Raw genomic sequence first — 19,838 nt, 5'->3', positions numbered from 1 at the left:
ACAAGGATGCCCCTTCTTCACCAGCCTGTAAATGTGTCATTTATACAACTTATTGACTTGTCAATAATTTAACATTTAGCGTCACTGTGACCCTGATTTTTGACCCAATGACCTCGAAATTATTAGATGCCATCTACTGATCAGGTGCAATGATCTTTCTGTGTTATATAAACCATGGCTTATCCCTTCTAAATTATTTACCTTATAGGCTATCTACTGACCATGGGCAATGTCCCTGACAAATAAAATAAACCAGGACCTATTCCTTCTCATGTGATCGTATAAACAAGGTTTACAGACTGACCAATTTGATCACAAAATTGTCCCAACAAAGAGCTATAGTCAAAATTAATGTCTGATGGGCCGTGGAAGGTGACTTTTTAATATGATCCTAAAGACAAGTTCAAAGTGAATATGTTCAGTATTTTCAAAGATTAATGTTGCATGTAAAAGTAATGTGTTTAGTTGAAAAAAATCATAATATATATAGTGTATTCTGATTGGTTAATTATCTCTTGGCCACGACTTAGCTATCTCGTTCCCACGACTTAGTAACTTGTGGCCACGACTTAGTAACTCGTGGCCACGATATAGTATCTCGTGGCTACGACTTAGCTATCTCGTGGCCACGACTTAGTAACTGATGGCCACGACATAGTATCTCGTGGCCACGAGTTAGCTATGTCGTGGCCACGACTTAACTATCTCGTGGTCCCGACTTAGTACCTCGTGACCACGACATAGTATCTCGTGGCCACGACTTAGTAACTCGTGGCCACGACATAGTATCTCGTGGCTACGACTTAGCTATCTCGTGGCCACGACTTAGTAACTCATGGCCACGACATAGTTTCTCGTGGCCACGACTTAGCTATCTCGAGGCCACGACTTAGTAACTCGTGGCCACGACATAGTATCTCGTGGCCACGAGATAAATAAAAACACACACATGTCACCTGTGTGTCACCGTACTGTCGTGCTTCATAAGGCAAAAAAAATGTTGTGGTTAGGTTAACAGATCCATTTAAAATAGGTAGGGTATGTAGGCTTTTTTATTATTTTTTTATTATTATTATTTTAAATCATTGAACTTGTTCATACTGACATCATTTTAAGTGTTTTCATTAAGATTTACTCATTTTCTCTTTTCTTTCATGTTCGAGTGGAAAATGTGATACGGAATATAAATTGCTATTGAAAAACATCAAAAAAAAATTAGGGTCAGAATATTTTGCTAGGTAGGGTGAGTAACCAAAACCATAACTATTTTTAGGCCGAATAATATGTTCAGATAGAATGAGTACAAGAGTAGGACCACTTACATTATGTATGCTAGCTTAATGGCTAGAATCCAAAAGAGCAGGCGTGGTGAGGGGAAAGTTTATAGTCAGCGATTTTAACATGGTGCCCACGGTAACCCCTGTAATAATACATGAAGTGGCAGTTGATGTTCATGTTAACAAGTATTTATAGCAAAAAAACATAGTGAATAGAAGAACAAGTTAAAATTATAAACAATCTATTTGGAAAAGCTATTTTACGACTTCTCTTTTTTTATCTCTCGAAGTCTTAAAATAAACCAATCACATTAATTTGGGCAAACTTGAAAAACAAACCATCTAAGAGAGCATCAAACAAAGTTTGGTAATAATCCAAGTATTAGTTCAGAAGAAGAGGATGTTAACCGATTTTTTTCTTTTTTCAGATCTATCGGGTCCTAAAAGGGGCTAAACAATTCAATTTGAGCAAACTTGATAAAAACCCTCTAAGAATGCTATAGACAAAGTTTGGTGATCATCCATCCATCCATCAAAAATTTCAATAAAAGAGAGTTTAAGTTTTTTCTATTTTTAGCTTTAGCCAATCAAATTAATAATGAGCAAATTTGATAAAATACTACATAAGAATGCTACAGACAAAGTGTGGTGATCATCCAGCAATCAGTTTAGTAGAAGGAGATGTTTAAATAGTTTTCTATATTTAGCTCTAGAGGTCCCTAAAAGGGACCAATGAAATAAATTTGAACAAATTTGATAACAGATTATGTAAGAATGCTACAGACAATGTTTGGTTTACTTCAGTAGAAAAGATGTTTTAAGGTTTTTTTTAGCTCTGTTGATCCCTAAAAGGAGCTAATTGAAATGATATCAAAGTGTGACTGTCACAAGGATGCAACAGACCAAATTTGAAGTAAATTTGCCCAGCAGTTCCAGAGAAGAGGATTAATGTTGACGCATGACGACGGACGACGGACGCCGGAGCATCCCCCTTTGATACTAATAGTTCACCCTGAAGCTTCGGTCCTGGTGAGCTAAAAAGGTTTCTGGAAGTTTCATTTTTTGATCTTACCTATAAACGTCACAATTAAACCTTGACATTGTCAAGCTTATGTATATGGCAAAAATATCCACGCAACTCTCTACATGTAGATCTATAATTTTGTTGACTACATTTCACAGACATTTAGTTTAATCAAATAAAGCTGATAAGCCCATAAAAAAATATACATCACAAAATCTTTATTTGGCATAAAATAACATGACCATACATATAGCCAATATACATGAACATGTGATAAACGTGGAACAACAATGTGCATACTACTTTACAGAAAAATGATGCAAAACAACATGTTGATTAATTGATCTTTTTAGTATATATATTCAATGAACTAAATTCAAAATATTTTGTAGCTCTGTTTTGCAATAAAAGTATAAATGTTACGATAAAAAGGAATTTTGAATCAATAATTCGCAGTTTAATTAAAGGTCATCAACAGAAATATGGTGTTACAAATTATTTCCTTCAGTTATAATTTTTGGACATATTTGGAGAATTTTTTAAATAAAACTCGTTTTATATTACATCTATGGTACATATTTTGGCATTCGTTTTCTTCCCTTGGCGTTCCTTTATGTCTACAGGTTTTTACAACATAACGAACAATGAACATATACAGTAACAATGAACATATACAATACATTATTATCGTAATGAAATTGTAAACATACAGAATACAGTGGACGACAAACTATACAAATATGATATGCATTAATGTTTATATTTCAATTATTTAAATCACACCAGTTAATGTAAATGTATTGAATTTTGATTCAATGTTTACCAAAACAAATAGTTGAAATAGATGAATAAATAAAAATACACATGTTCTAAGCTAACATAAGTAAAATGTGGACATATATACATGTATCTATTTAAATCGAAAACGTATTTGATCGACATAACGCTTTTGTCAGAACAAATATAATTATATCGTTATTATTGATTAATTGTATTGACTGTATTTATCCACATATTTCACTTCACTATTGATACAAGATAGGTAGATTATAGTTCATGTATATTAAATTGTGTAAGTATGGCAGGTGAGATTTAAAAAAGGATTGACATTTTTAAGAAATGTACACCTAAAACATGTACAACACAATTTATAATGATACATTTTAAGGAACCTTGAAATTAAAAGGTTCTAAATATCTTGTCAAATAAGTTCAATTAGACTGGTAAAATTTTTTCGTAACAATGGTTAATATCCGAGTGCAAAACGACAATTCTTATATAATTATATATGTACCAAAATGTCTTCAGAGCTGAAAGATGCATCGGGCAATATTAAGGTGCAAGTGTTACATGTTTATTTTATATTTTAATCAAAACAGAACGTTTATTCAGTCTTTGCATATATTGAGCAGTGGCATAGACTAAAACATAAATACCATAGCATATATGTGACAAAATTAGTAAATTGTATTCGCATATATACAGGTACAAGTAAAACAATCAAAGAATGTTACGAAAGTTAAAGTTTCTTATTTAACCAATTTTTTCAATAAAAAAAGAAACCTGAAAATGTTACTGACAGTGCTCTACTGTAATAAATAAAATAGTTTTTCTTCTATAAAGCATTTAAATAATCTTGTCGTTTATGAAATGCATGCACAGAAACGTTGTGCAAATGCATTTGTTAACCTGATGTTTTATAGTTGTAATGAATATCGTTTCTTTAGCTATATTCCATTTTATTTTTTAAGAACCAACCGTACTTCAACCACATTCTGTTAATTGTGTTATACAATTTCTATCAACTTTAAAACCATACACGTTACTTAAGTTACTTTTTTATTTAGTCTTTTTTAATTTTTTCTAGGCCATGATCCGTCGGGATTTTTCTGCTCTATCACAATAAATTGACCCTGATATAACCCTGCATCCTGTAACGTATAGTGTTTTTTGGTCAACTGTTCGTACATGTTTGTCATAAACCTATTCCATAACCGGACTTCTTTATCACTGGGTATGCTAAATTCCCTACGCATTACTTCTTCAAGTTTGCCTACATATGGATCGAATAAATTGATCACTGTTAATAATGTGAAAATGTAAGAATATTAAACATGATTTTATTTATTTATATGTGTGTTTGTTTGTTTATTTGTTTTGTTTTCCTTTTACATAAATAACAGTCTTAGCATTTTAATTTGACCATTTCGAAATAGTTTTATATCAGTTTATTTTTTTTTAATTTTGTAAAAAGGTCAAAACATAAACTTTAAAAAAGGATATACTAAAAATGATCTTACAGATTGTATCACTTCTACTGAAATGTTTTGTAATGACATCATCTGGATTAGAGTCATCATAAATCTTCAGATGCCACAAGTAAACTTCCACTTTCAACGATTTACTATAAGTACCTTGTTCTATCACTTTTCTTGGTAATGGTTTCTGAACAAACAAAACATACAACACGATTGGAAAATTATTTCGAAAATCTGTATTACAAAATATATTTTTCGCTTCTGTACCTTGAATAATGATCATATTAATTTGTTGAATCAAATAATGCTGTAAACTTTGAGACAAAACACATTGTTCTTGCTCTATTGATTCCATATACTGTACATGCACTAACAATATAACATTTTTTATGTTATGTTTCGTGTTACTTACAATATGAACACTTTATCGCCACTTTCTATCCCCAGTGTTTATAATAATGGTTGTGTTTATTGTCTAATTCAAAGAAAATGCTCAAGAGTATGTACACCCTCAAAAAACGTCATTTGATAAACATACCGTACAGAGATATTCACACATAAAATAACTGTTACCTGTCCTTCCAATAGTCCATACCAAGACAGCAACATTTGCCAACATTCTTCAGGAACAAGTCCATAATCTAAATCATCTATCAAGTGTTCTTTCAGTTTATCCGTTCCTTCTGAAAGGTAAAACATAGGTACAATAATTTAATAATTTAGAACACTTACACTGCATAGATTATTTCATAAGCATAGTTTGGGGGATAAGTAGTATAACATAGACAACTTAAGGGCCATGTCTGTATTTTTATTAATTAATCATCTTATCAATTATGTTTCTTTAAATCATAGAAGAACATCAGCAGTAACTGTTATTACTTTTGTATCTGCATACATGTGTAATGTCTCAATTGCTAAATGTAACTTTAAATGCAATGTATATGTTATTTATATTGAAAACAAGAAAACATTAGTTTTTCATTATTCGATGTGTGTGTCATCATTTTGCTTTTTGCAGACGATATGGCATTCTGGATAAAATCCTATGGATTTACAAGCTAGTTTGAACAATTTATATGAATATTGTAGGAAGTGAGTTTAGAGGTGGCTAATAATAAAACCAAAAAAAATGGTTTTTAGGAAAAGAGGACCTTTAAAAGATAATGAAATGCTATTCTTTTAGAAATATCTGACAATTTCAACTATTTAGGCGTAGTTTTTAATTACAACGGGTCTTTTACATGGAATTGGCAAAGATTTAAGGGCAACTATTTTAAAAATCTTAAAATTCAAGATTTTATCTTCACGAATTCATGAAATTAACTTCATGAATTCATGTATTTTATAAGTAGATACCATGGGTAGTCGTTTACGTTTGGGTGGAGTTGGAGTTTTGGGGCACTTGATTTAAGGTCATAGTCATCTGTGCTTGAAACAATTTTTTTTATTCTTTTGCTTATACAGCTTTATTTATCAACAAAGTTTCATTGGGTAGTCGTCTTATTTAGAGAAGTGCTCGGTAAAAAGATGTTTTTCCCTTTCGCTTTTTAATTTGGTAGGAGCATACCATGAATTGCCCGCTACCATTATACGTAGCATGGGGCCAGTCAGTGTTACAATTATATTTTTTACACTTTGCTTATACAGTCTTAATTCATTCACTTTTATAATTGGTAGGTACATGCCCTAAGAGTTAGAAATCTCCCAACTTTGACTTAAGTTTGGGATCGCTGGATTTAAGGTGCAGGTTACCTGTGCTAAATAGATTTATTTTACACTTTTGTTTACATATTCTTTATTTACTGATGTGATGCTAGCTTAGAAAACAATTCAAAAGTAGGCTTTTTGGAACTATTTGCAAATGCACATGCTGAAATGGAAAAACTTAAGTTTCCGGTAAGATGTTTTGTTAACGACAAAGTAAATTGCACGATTTTGAAAGCAATGGTTTGGTATGATTAAAATATATCAAATTTGGCCAATGTAAACACCATTTGTAATATGCAATTATCTTGCTTTCTGCTCGTCATTATGTGATAATGGTCATCGATTACTTCAGGTTTGCGGCCATTATTGACATCATCGATCAATAATTGCATAATGGCGAGCAGCAATCAAGAATCGACCTCTAAATATATTCAAAACAAACTTATTATTAAAGTGATATTAAAATAGATATGTATATGTGTACTTTGAACAAAAAAATCAAAACCATTGTTGCAGGTTGTTTGATTATACAAAGATTATATAAAGAAACTAACCCTTTAAAGTAATGCATATAATATCTAATATATAAGATAAATAAGAAAATAAAATGTAATAAATCAGCTCTTTTCAAAACAATTAAGAGTAAGATTATTATTTCATATTTAAATGGTTTAATATAATATTACATTACCTTGAAAAATAGGGGTATTGTCTATAGGTCCTGGATTAGCTGATTCCTCGCCTACATTAAAGTGGTCCAAGCTCTCATAACCAACATAACTTTTCCACTGTTTGAACCATTTGACATCAATAATGTACCTAAATTATCAATCATTCAGCATTTAAGGATCTTTTAATACAACAACGCAACATACAACAACACAATTGTCAAACTTAAATGTTAACATGAACTCGCAATAATGTTTTTAAAGAAAATATTAAGCATCCTAATGTTATGAAAGAAAGGATAAATAATCACAAGAAATCCTTTTGTACACTTAGATTAATTATTTAACGATATCAAACAAAATTTATTAGAACAGATTCTAATGAAATTTGGAAAACAAACGTTCTATGAGCACATGAACATTTTTTTAATCTTAAAAATTTTGACTAATATAAGGATGATAATTATCTAAGGATATTATTGTCTAAAAACAGTGTAAAGTCTGCCCCAAGAAATCATTCCTTCGTTTGCACTGCAATTCAACTACACTTCAGTATTGTTATATTTTTCTGGTCCTTCCGATCATTGATGCCAGGCAGCACTAGTAAGTGTTGAGAATTGAGTAACGCTCAAGCCGGTGCTAGGGGCGTGAGGGATGTTGCACTTATTCATTATCCCTCATGTACAGACTCAATCAACCCAAGTCTGCAATTTTCATGTAATTCTGTCGTGATTAATGCTTCCGAGGGATCACTTTGTTTCCAGATTATTGTACATCACAACAGCAGGTGTTAAGTGCCGTGTGACAGCTGTAAAACGGTGCCCCCGTACTTCACTTCAGTGTTGTCATATTTTTCTGGTCCTTTAGAATCATTGATGCCAGCACTATTTAGTGTTAAGAATCGAGTGCCTATTTTGGGTACCACTTCAGCCGGTGATAGGGTCGTTAGGGATGTTGCACTTATTTATTATCCCTCATTTACAGACTCAATCAAACCGAGTCTGCAATTTTCATGTAATTCTGTTGTGATTAATGCTTCCGATGGATCACTTTCTTTCCAGATTTTTATACTTCACAACAGGTGTCAGGTGCCGTGTAGCAGCTGTAAACAGTTGACCCGTACTTCACTTCAGTGTTGTTCTGCTGGATCATTGATGGCAGTACTAGTAAGTGTTGAGAATTGAGTACCGCCTAAGCCGGTGCTAAGGGCGTGAGGTATGTTGCACTTACTCATTTTCTCTTATGTACAGACTCAATCAAACCGAGTCTGCAATTTTCATGTAATTCTGTTGTGATTTATGCTTCTGAGGTGTTGTGATTAATGCTTCCGAGGGATCACTTTCTTTCCAGATTTTTATACTTCACAACAGCAGGTGTCAAGTGCCGTGTGGCAGCTGTAAAAAAATGCCCCGTACTTCACTTCAGTGTTGTTATATTTTTCTGGTCCTTCGGGATCATTGATGACAGAACTACTAAGTGTTGAGAATTCAGTAAGTCGATGCTAGGAGGAGTGAGGGATGTTGCACTTATTCATTATCCCTCATGTACAGACTCAATCAAACCGAGTCTGCAATTTTCATGTAATTCTGTTGTGATCAATACTTCCGAGGGATCACCTTCTTTCAAGATTTTTTAAACAATATTTTGGTATTTATCCAGTGTGGTTCATATTGGCTCAAATATTGGTCAAAATAAAGACAGTGTACACAGACAAAACAAAATTTCTGATAAAGCCGAATCTGTAAGAAATGTTGCTTGAAATATATGTTCTCACAACAAAAAGTGTTCGTTTCAACAATGATCATTTTAATGCAAGAAAATTTATTATACGACCCATAATAATTATTCATATTGAATACACGTATAAAAATGTTATATTTTGTCAAATTATCATAACTTTATTATGTTTATACTATTACGAGTAAATTTGTTTGTTTGATTGGGTTTTACGTCACACCGACACAGTATAGGTTATATGGCGATGTTCCAGCTTTACTGGCGGATGAAGACCTCGGGTGCATTTCCGTGCATTATTTCAGGCACGAACGGGCACCTGAGTAGAACCACCGACATTTTTGTAAACTAGCTAGATAGCTTCCTCACATGAAAGAATCCAAAGTCCCTGCCGGGATTCGAACGCACAGCGGATAGGGGCAAATGGTTTGAAGTCAACGACCTTCACCACACGGCCACGGGCGCCCCTTACGAGTTAATAAAAAGTTTGATTATAAAGAAGGTCATGAATTATCCGTTAAAGGCATATTATACTTAAGAAATGAATAAATAAAGGGTAAACAGGAAATTTATAACGTTTAGATAGCGGTTTTACAACATGTTTGTTACTTGAAAAAAGTAGCTCTACATGTGAAATAATTTGTCATCACGGTATCAAAATGCGAACAAATAGTTTTTGATATGTATACAAAACAATGAACCATAATAACTTTATTAAGCGTAAGATAATTAATATAATTAGCCAATGAGTAACTTTTTTGGAAACTATTAGTGTACACCAAACATAAAAAGCTCTACAGAAATGAAAATAAAGGCATTTTTGGGACCTTATGTGCCTTTAAATATAAAATATATAGTGACGTGTTATTATACTGGAAACGCTGTTTTGTGAGATACAAGTGCAGTTAGAAAACACTATAAAGGTACAAAGTTTCCGAGTTTAATATTAAATGTATCCAAAACATAATACAGATATTCAAATAAATACTTACCATGTCTCTCCTTTAATTAATGGTTTCTGTAATTGGTTTCCAACGAACGACTTCTGTGTATTTACATCTGGTACTTCTACAGTGGGCTTTGACTGCATATAAAAATTATTTCAATGTAAAGTTTAAATACAAATATGTCAAGTTTATGTCGCCTTTTATATTGATCACTGTACAAGTGTTTTATGTATTTATTTAAAAAACATACCGGGAAAATATGTTTTGTCGTATATATATAAATGAATCGAGAATCTAGACCTTCAGAATAACCCAAATAAGCATTTGCTCATCTCTTTAATGGTATAAGCAAATAGCATATGAGTAAAATATATATAAATATATGTTGAAATGCAATGTTTGACACTTCTTTTCCACCTCTTATCCAAGTTATTTATACAAAGCATATTACACTTTCGTGACACAGTGTCATCGAACATATGAGCTTTCCGAAGTAATAGCATGATCTAAACTGTCGACGAAATTTTAATATTATGAAATAAGTTCTAGATAATTCCTAATTTGTGGGAGACATTCAGCACCGGATAAGCTTATGTCCACCTCCTCATCACAATGTCCTGTCTCAGCCAATCATAATAGAAATGATAATAATAACAATAATAATAATAATAATAAGTATTATAACAATAATAATAATTATTATTTTTATTATTATTATTATTATTATTATTATTATCATTGTTGTTACTGTTATTGTTGCTGTTGTCATTATCATTATCACTATCACTATGATTATTAGTCTTATGGGTCATTGTAATTATCATTATTATGAAAACTATATTTACCATTTGTGCGGATTCCTCTTTTATACAGGTGGTACTTACATTCTGTTTGAAAACTAGATTTCCCAACGGAATATGATTTTTCATCAAAGATTTGATACTGCTATTTGCTTCAAACACAAAGTCCCTCAACTTGTGCCGCTTCACCTCCAATACATTCTGCTGTAGGGCTTTTTGCTTCGTTTGCATATCTTTCATGGCCATGAACAATTCACATCTTTTACATTCCCGTACTTTCTGTTCCATCTTAGATTTCATGGATGATGTCTCGGAAATCAATGCAGACAGTTTTGAACAATTATCTTGGATTGTTTTCATTTCTGCGTTTTCTATTGATTTCAAATCTGATTTTATTGTTCCAACACTTCTATTTATATATTCGATAAGTTGGTCCCTCAATGAATCTATTTCTGACAATGCAACGCTACACATTGCTTCCATTGATTTCTTAGCCTCAGACAGAACAGATACGTGTTTTTGTGATTCTTCCACAACTACATCTAAATTTTGCCTTAGGTTCAAAAATTCTGTTCCTTTTTCTAGATCTTTTACAAGCTCGGGTAAATGATGAACATTTTTACATTCCTTGTGTCCGTTCTTCTTACATTCAGAACAGAAAAACATGTTGCAACTTGAGCAGTAGAATTTGATGATATCCTCGCTGTGACTAGGACACGGGTTTAAGCACACATCTTGTGGCATATTAGTCTTGTCTTTATGTACATGATCAGGTAAAAAATCGGTATGATATGATAAGCATTTTTTGCAAAAATATTTGACACAATTCACACAAAATCCGTCAGCGATACGATGTTTACCTTTCTTTTTGCACAATTCACAATACATTTCTACAATTTCATCTGAATCTAGATCTTCAGTAGCGTAGTTTGATGCCATTTTTGTTGGTTTATTAATTATAATATATACAGTAGACTTATGTCACATACATCCATCAATTGTATACCGGTATCAAGATTAAAACCGTTTTAAACTTCCTTGTGTACATGTGAACTGATATACGATACTCGTCACAGGGAGGTTACTCTTACATTACAAACAGGGGGTTAGACGAAATCATAACATACCAAGAAATTGATTTTGTTAATATAACGTATGTAATCATAACACAATAACACAATAAATGTGTATAGCATTTATTATATATAAAGCTGCGCTTTGGGCCATATACCTTCCTCAGTCTGTCTGACTTACCAGTCCATAAACTTCCATATTGCCCGTTATTTGTTAAATATATTCTACTTAATACAGTTCAACAAGGTCGAATATCGAAATAAAAAAAATAGCAACGTTACTACAAAATTCAAATTAAAACTTAGTCAACACTGACTAAAGTGGTATTCAGCGATGTTTACGTACAATACATTTAGTGTGATAAACATGTCAAGTCTATGTGCTTTAGTTTTTAAAAAATATATCTTATAAATACATTTACGATAACGATCTATATCGAAACAACACTTTTCTTCAGTATTTAATCAAAATAATCAAATCAAAATAATCAAAACATTAGAACTGCCGATTTGTTCCAGATGACACCACAAAGCATCATGAGGATATCAATTGTGATTGGTTGTTATAATTATAAATTTCTAGGTGTGATAGGGTTAGTCAATAACGTGAGATTAAATACTATTAATAAACATTGATAAATCACTGGGTCTTGACGTGAGTAACGGAAGTTGTTCCACGATACACACAATATTTTCATTTCAAAACCTTGACCATTCAGAGCATGCATATACATTATTTGACCGAAAACAGCTAAATACACACATGAAGCGCAATCAAGGCTGTAATTTTCATTGTTAAAAGTAACGTAAAGACATTTTGGGGTTCTTTTTTTCTTTGTTATTTGCAAAAGACTATTTTGAATGACTGTATAGGTAAAATGTCTTTTTTCTCTTATTTAGGGAGGAGAAAATGTGTTCAAATTGATTTTTTTATTAATTAAATTATATATGCGTTGTTAGTTTGAAGTATTTATTTTAGAAAATCGTACATGTATAGTTTATGTGTTATAGATTAGCTGCGTTTTCCGAATAAAGTTACCCTTTGACTTGAAAATTTATTTGTGCATGTTCCTTAACGAAAAAGAAATTTGTGACAGTTTTGCTCACAGAGGGTGAGCATATTTAGAACAGAAGACAACTTTGCTATCTTCCTTACATTTCAGAACGGCTTAAATTGATATCTATAAAGGAATGATCACTTTTAGCAGTGTTTTCAAGTTCATGTTTCTTGGACATTTTTTCATCATGTTAACGTGTTGAAAATTTAAATAAACAAAGAAAATCATGTCAATATTCATAGAATATACGCTACTACAAGCCTTACATTTATTAAAACATTGTTGATGCTGCCTCATTGAACTATATTATCTCTCAAATTGTATAACGCCATACAAGACAGTCGCTCAAAAACCCGTTTTTCTTTTCTAGCGTATACACTTGTGAACATGCATACCACTTATCTTATTGCGTTTTGTTTCTTACATATTCGCGATTCAAATACCATTAATTCATTAAAGTGTTTTGAGACCCAAAAATGCTAAAATTCATATTTTCAGAGACATAGATATCTATATATACGTCTCTGATATTTTTCAACAGCCTTTCACTCTTGATGTTTTGTTTCAGTTTCCTAAATAGAGCTAATTGTCCAAGTAGTAGTCGCCTTTTGCTTCTATGGCATATAACATGAGTGATTTAGCATTTTGAATGGAAGTCAAAATACCACTAAGTTCACATTTTGCTATATTTATGAGTTATATAAGTTATGCCCTTTTTTAGAGAAAAAACATGTGTATTTAGTTCAGAGGATTAGTGTGCCTTTAAAGTATATAAAAAAAAATCAGCGCAAAAGATTACATGTATTATATACTTTGTGTTTGTTATCTTTTTAAGAGCGCCTTTTGTCGAGCTTCAATAGAAGAAGCGTTATTTTATATCTTGATGTTCTTCTATTATCTTGAGAAAATGAAATTAAAAATCAGTGAAATACTAGTTGCTGACGGGAAAATCAGGACTATATAGCCTGACTGACAAATATAATATTTAACTAGCGCATTGGCCTATATTTAAAATAGGCGATGATAATAATATATATCCCTTATACAATATTAGATTTGTACCCGCTCTACCACATGGGCATGTACTTACAGCATCGTCCATCTTTTAAAAAGATACACAAAAATCCAGTCTATAAATAATCACTTTACTCAAAAGTGTTGTATTTTTTATTTCACATCAACCATTCCAGAATTAAACATGTATATATCGTGTATTCACAAACCAGCAACTCTGTCGATCATACGTTTGATGGCTGTTGGTTGAAATCCACTGTTTGTTGCTGAAGATATAAACATTAAACTTAACTTCACGTTTACTATCATCTGATATAACTAAACATACTAATCTAGGTCAAAATTACAATTCAATTTTTAATAGTTTCTGAATACTTTTAAAATGTTGCGGTTTTATAATGTTTAACTGTGATATGAACATAATGTGTTCGAATGTACGCACGTGTAATATCACGCGGTACAAAGTTTTAAAATTGACAACTAACGCACCGAATAATGCTCCAGTGTATCCCCACCAGTCCCAACAACCGGCAACATTGAATGGTACGGTAGAGGCTTTTGCTTGAGGATAAAGTATGATGATGTTATTTAGCTCCCCAACCTCGTTGTAACCTCCGTGACGTACATACGCCTCCCCAATCTTACTTCTGTAAAAATATTATGCTGTAAACGATTTCATATTTTTAGGAGAAATTTTCACGATTTCCAGATTTTTTTATTATCTTAGCATCGTTTGCGATATTTTGAGTTCATGTAGTTTCCAGAACGAGGGATAAAATGTCTCAAAATGAGTACATTACACTTTTCTTAAGCTGTGCTTAAAATAATATGTGGTCAATATATTTAATATTCACAACACGATGATGTCAGTAGTTATAAAATAAATAATAATTACATGTACATGTTTAAAGAATAATTGCATCCTCGTAAAGTCATTTTAACACAATATATGCTATAAAATTACTAACTGTCCCATTGCACAGCCATGGAAAGCCACGTGAAGTCTGCATTCTGAAAGGCAAGTAATTCACTTGTTATTTGTTTTAATGAATTATCTATATTGTTAATGGTAAATAATAAAGAAAGATAATTAAGTTAAATGTTTTAATTAACACTCATGTGATAATTGGATTTTTGCGATATATGTCAATAAATGTGCGTTCGTGCGTGTGTGCGTGCGTGCATGCACTGTCACACAATATATTGTTAATTCTTATATCCAACTAGTAAAATGTTAAAAGATATGGTACCAATTTTAAAGGAAAAAAAAAGATATTAAACATTATCTCTTACAAATGATTCGTGTGATTTAATTCGTTGTTTTTATAATTATTTGATGCAATTTTCGGACAATGACATATTAACATCAAGTTAAAGTTCAATATATCAACAATAAAGCTGCTGAATATACGAAAAATACTTCCCATGCATTGTATTCAAATAAGCTGAGTTGAGTATTTAGAACTATCATTGTTAGTTTAAGGGATTACCTAATTTAGGGGATTACAATCTAAAAATATGGTAATTGAGCAGCAAACAAGATTGATATTGCATAGATGTACGAGTACAAATCAACATGACTCCATCATGGTGGCATGGACGGGTCATTATCAAGTTAAATAACAAATGGTAAATACTGATATCTATAGAACTTCAACAGCCTGTAATATTAAATATAATTTAAATATTATACGTTTTAAATAAACTGATTTGTGTGTAAGTTTTGTAACATATCATATTAATTCTCTATATAAAGATCCTAATATGATGGAAATAATTCACTACTTTATTATATTCTTATAAATGAAATATTGAGAAATTTTGAAACAAAATGCGTAATTTCATTCCGTATTTTCGCTTAAAAATTCTTCTTTTACTGCAGTGAAACATATATTTTCCGTATTTTCACTGGTGTCTTGCAGGACTACTTTTTTCTAAATTCAGTCTAAACACCAAATTAAAAAGAACGTCATAAGATTAAAAAAGACAAAAGTATAGATAGTAAACAGAAAGTTCAAGTTTTCTATTATAAAAATAAATAATAAAGCCACAAGTAAAATATTTATTTTCATACCACTCAATGAAAATAAACCCTGTATTTATAGAAAAAACTTGAATATCTTCTTTGTAAGTAATGGTTAGCTAGTACTCGTTATTTACTTACTTGTTGATTTATCCTGACAACCAGAAGGAACATAAATATACCCAGTCGTATCCATACTATACATGCCTGGTGTTGATACATAGAAAAAGTCACTCTGACTAAACTTCAGCAACTTTTGAAATACAAGAAATCTTCATTTGATATCGTTAATGAAAGTTAATGTTGCAAGAAGGCTTCAGTTAACTGCGAAATCTTCTGTTATTCACAATCTTAAAAATATCGATTTGAAATACCCTATTCTATTGAATGAGAATATAATGATATAACTCTAGTATCAAGGGGGTGACTTTGCAAGCTACATACATGTTAAACAATCTACAGGAATTTAAAATTTTACCCTACCAAAAGTTATTCTCTGAATAGGTGCATCATCTGTAAACTAAACGTTCGTATGGTAAACAAATGACCGATTCAGATTTAAAAGACGTAATGCGTCATCCCTAAAACTGAGTGCAACATTAGTAAAGGTATCATAACACACAAACAGAAATTTATTTTTAACAATACATTCACTGTGCATGCAAGTCAGATTCAACAGGACATTACTAAATTCCATATAGTAACTATAGGTGAAGTGTTCTGTAGAATGTTGGGTAAATCCTGTATTGCCAATTTAAAGCATTCTGCAAAACATCCATGTGCAATATAACATATCATAACTTTAAGATTATAAATTCATTAATATAAATCTAATCTTCATTTATACATTTAAATGTAAATTAGCCAACATTGGTGTCAACATTTATTTCGTCAAAATGCAACTATATTTACTACCTGTCCATTTGCTTGCACCTGACGTGATGGCATCTACAAGAGACATGTACTCAAATAAAACATTTACTAATTGACATACCAACTTCATATATAGTAAAGTAATAAAATGACACTTTGTTGAAAATTGTCTTTTCTACAATGAAATTGAGTCAATAGCTTCCAAAATCTTGACTGAAATTCACGAAAATAGACAAAAGTAAAGAGTAACATATTACATGTAGTTAATGTTTTGTTAGTTTTAAAACTCAATAGTTTACCTAGTGATACTAAAATAGTGGCATAAGTCAAGTATATACCACATTCTATATTACGTACCTTCAAATTGCCTCCATAGATATGATTTAACAAGTCGAAAGCAGCCGAGTAGTTGCAGTTACATAAATAAGTTGGAGTCGCTGGTTGATCGCACGTGCCACCGTAGTTAATTGTCGGCTGATACAGAAAAACAATCATTACAGCTTCCAGTAATTTCATATCACTATAGTTATTTTGTTATGCTTTTCAATATTACATGAATAACACATTCTACTTTGATAAAAAAACAACAACAAAACACGTTCAATGTGGAGTACTCGTATAGTATTCCATGCTGACACGGCGTCCCCGTGGACACCGTGAGATAGTGAAGGTATGCTTATTTGCAAACACAGCGCTACATTGCTGATTGCCCTAGATGTTTCCGTCTTTGATAACTGAAATAAATTTTGATAGCCACATGTATTAAATTTGAGCATAAAATAGTAATAACATCGGTAAAATACTAGTATGTTAAAGAAAGAAAAGAGATTTTTCATCGTTACAATTTGTTAGAAAAAAATATGTACCATGGTACTCAAAGGGACAACCCTATAAATTCTTATATTTGTATCTATCTATAATGGCTATAAAAAGTGTTCTATTTTCATACCATGCAATGTTCAGAATTAATATCAAGGACCACTTTAACATCGTTTCTGTCATGGACAAAGTGTTCATAAAAAGCTTGATTGACACGTCCAATCCCTATATGCAAAAAACATCACATTTTTACTCATACATACACCTTTGGTGTTATTGATACGTACAAAATTTACCAGTATTTGCTCGGGAGAAAAAAAATCATCAAAATTTATTCTATCCATGTATTTCATTCGTATTCTTATCCACAATCTTTGTAACAAAACAAGGAACGCTCAAATTATTGACAAATAATAGTTTACGGTTCAGAACTGTTCACAATTTAGGAGCGGTCGGATAGCTCAGTTTGTAGAGCAGCGGAACGTTATTCTGAGTGTCCAGAGTTCGAGTGCCGGTCAGGCTGCACATTTTTTTCACCCTGTGACAGTTATGTATTTAAGATTTGCTGCTATGTAGACAATAATCCTTTAACAAGGAGAAATCTCGCGATTATTGAAAGCAAAGCAATGACAACAAACAGCGCAGTTATTCGCTAGCATCATCGACTTAATAACAGTATGTTGTCAACATAATTCATCATTTTGAAAGTATATCTAAACGTTTAAACGCCTCTGGAAACCCTACAGGTGACTTCATTCAGAATATTTATTGTATTTTTTTCATTCCGGGAGTAACAGCTATTTTTTAATATCTATAGCGTAAACCTGCAGCCCGAACTGTTGACTCCTGGGTTCGGCTAATCAAAAGTCATATGTAGTAAAATATTCTTGTGCGCATGTTTCTTGGACTGACAAAGACAATAACATTTGTATAAATTTACCAGGGTTTACAACGGAGTCAGATTTGCCATCATATATATAAACCTTGTCGTCAGCCATATTTGATGTTGCATCAATGTTACCAACTGTTGCCCCGCTCTCAGTGGTCAGTTCCAGGGCTGAAGCAGACACAGCTTGTGGTAAGGTCATACATGTGGCTGATAGCGCCACATTTCCTCCGGAACATGCAAATGGTGCTACGTGAGAAAAATATGTGCATCCGTACTCTCAAGTATATAATCAGTTCAATGAAATCTTTAGCCCTCTACAGAAAAAAAATGACGTTTACAAAATTAAAAAAAGGACAAATGACACAACTCAGAATATAAAACTCGTAATACGTTTGTTTTCAATTGAATCAGCAGCACTATAGTTTTAATACATTTGTTATAACATAACATAACATAACATAAGTAACAACGGATAATGAAACCAAACATGGATGACTTTACATATAGTGTGTTGAACATACAATGCAAGCATTTTAACGCTGTAGATAATTGCGCAACGAAAACCACATTATCGAAAATAAAATGGTACTTGGATAAAAAACCAAGACTGCACAATGAAATATGTGGAAAAGTATCAGTAAAATCAACGAACTTAATAAGCAACTATTAACTGCTTGTTAATGGACAAAACACATACAAATGTATAAAGTTTTTAATGCTGTCCTCTGTTACAAACTATATCATAATAATGCGCTATCAAATTTAAAAGATATAGATAAGATCAAATAATATAGCTTACGGCCAGCTATCATTCCAACACCCATGATATTCTTTGAATAAATCACGTGGATCTGCGTTGCCATAGCAGCACCAGACGAGATTCCAGACACCGAGATACCCGACTTGTCTACATTGTATTTTTCTGTAAAAATTGATGAAGATGACAATGCAAAATGAATGTTTTCTGTTCCACAGTAATATGTGTGGTGTTTTCAGAAGTGAAGAATTGTTCGAGTTGTCATATTTCAGTGATTGGCAGATTAAAAAGCACAGAGCAAAGTAGGTACAAACATTTTAAACTCAAATAATAATTGAATTATGCGTGAAATAAATTAATTTATGTTTTAGGGTCTCTTTTCTAGCTTTCTATAGCGACGAGACTAAAGAGAATATCGTGTCGAGGGTTTTTCTCTGGTCTTTAAATAATCAGTTAGAGTCTATTCAAAACTTTAAATTACAATGACAGATTTCTGAACTAACCCAAACATCCTTCCCTCATTCCCTTAGGTGAAACAATAACTAAATACCTTTGAAAATGTAATTCTAAAAATACATGTATATATATGATGTCTATTTTCAACTTACCAAGCCTTGGTCCGCTAGTGAAGAAAAGAAAGCCTTCAGTGCCTTGCAGAAAAGGAATTAGAAAAACAAGGTGAAATATTCTCCTTGTCATTATTGTGATTCACGCTCACTTATAGTTGTATTGTTCTAGATATACATCTTATCTTTACATGTTAATCAAAATTAAGTCAAGGCCTGTACAATATCTCAAAGTATTGATGCACCTACGAGTGACAGTGACAGTTTTTGTATACGTACAACAGTGTTGCTTATCTATACCAACCAACGGGGTGTTGTGCCCGTTGTGTTTTCTTGTGTTTACTTTTA

The 19,838-nt window shown here is 32.0% G+C and overlaps 2 protein-coding genes across 3 annotated transcripts; both read right to left on the bottom strand.

Annotated features, from left to right (window-relative positions):
• Positions 1–830: 830 nt before the first annotated feature.
• On the bottom strand, positions 831–11,417 carry LOC132750701 (E3 ubiquitin-protein ligase TRIM36-like). 2 transcript variants are annotated; one of them, XM_060740730.1, is made up of 6 exons: positions 10,503–11,417; positions 9,664–9,755; positions 6,961–7,088; positions 5,133–5,242; positions 4,602–4,746; positions 831–4,354 (listed from the first exon to the last, which is right to left on the bottom strand). In XM_060740730.1, the coding sequence occupies exons 1-6, from the start codon at positions 11,355–11,357 to the stop codon at positions 4,155–4,157; spliced, it is 1,530 nt and encodes a 509-aa protein (XP_060596713.1). In that variant the 5' UTR covers positions 11,358–11,417; the 3' UTR covers positions 831–4,154. The 2 variants fall into 2 exon arrangements, with proteins under 2 accessions (XP_060596713.1, XP_060596712.1); XM_060740729.1 differs by having other exon boundaries at positions 835–4,354; positions 10,464–11,417.
• Positions 11,418–13,680: 2,263 nt separating this feature from the next.
• LOC132750703 (poly(3-hydroxybutyrate) depolymerase-like) lies at positions 13,681–19,690 on the bottom strand. Its single transcript, XM_060740731.1, has 10 exons — positions 19,533–19,690; positions 18,967–19,089; positions 18,219–18,413; positions 17,409–17,503; positions 16,817–16,933; positions 16,502–16,534; positions 15,728–15,839; positions 14,532–14,574; positions 14,053–14,210; positions 13,681–13,829 (listed from the first exon to the last, which is right to left on the bottom strand). Exons 1-10 carry the CDS (start codon positions 19,621–19,623, stop codon positions 13,765–13,767), a joined length of 1,032 nt encoding a protein of 343 aa, XP_060596714.1. The 5' UTR covers positions 19,624–19,690; the 3' UTR covers positions 13,681–13,764.
• Positions 19,691–19,838: the final 148 nt, after the last annotated feature.

The sequence above is a fragment of the Ruditapes philippinarum genome, unplaced genomic scaffold (assembly GCF_026571515.1).
Source record: "Ruditapes philippinarum isolate M1 unplaced genomic scaffold, ASM2657151v2 ctg1423_1_1_1_1, whole genome shotgun sequence".
Taxonomy (NCBI): domain Eukaryota; kingdom Metazoa; phylum Mollusca; class Bivalvia; order Venerida; family Veneridae; genus Ruditapes; species Ruditapes philippinarum.
This window is presented reverse-complemented; position numbering and strand designations above follow the sequence as displayed.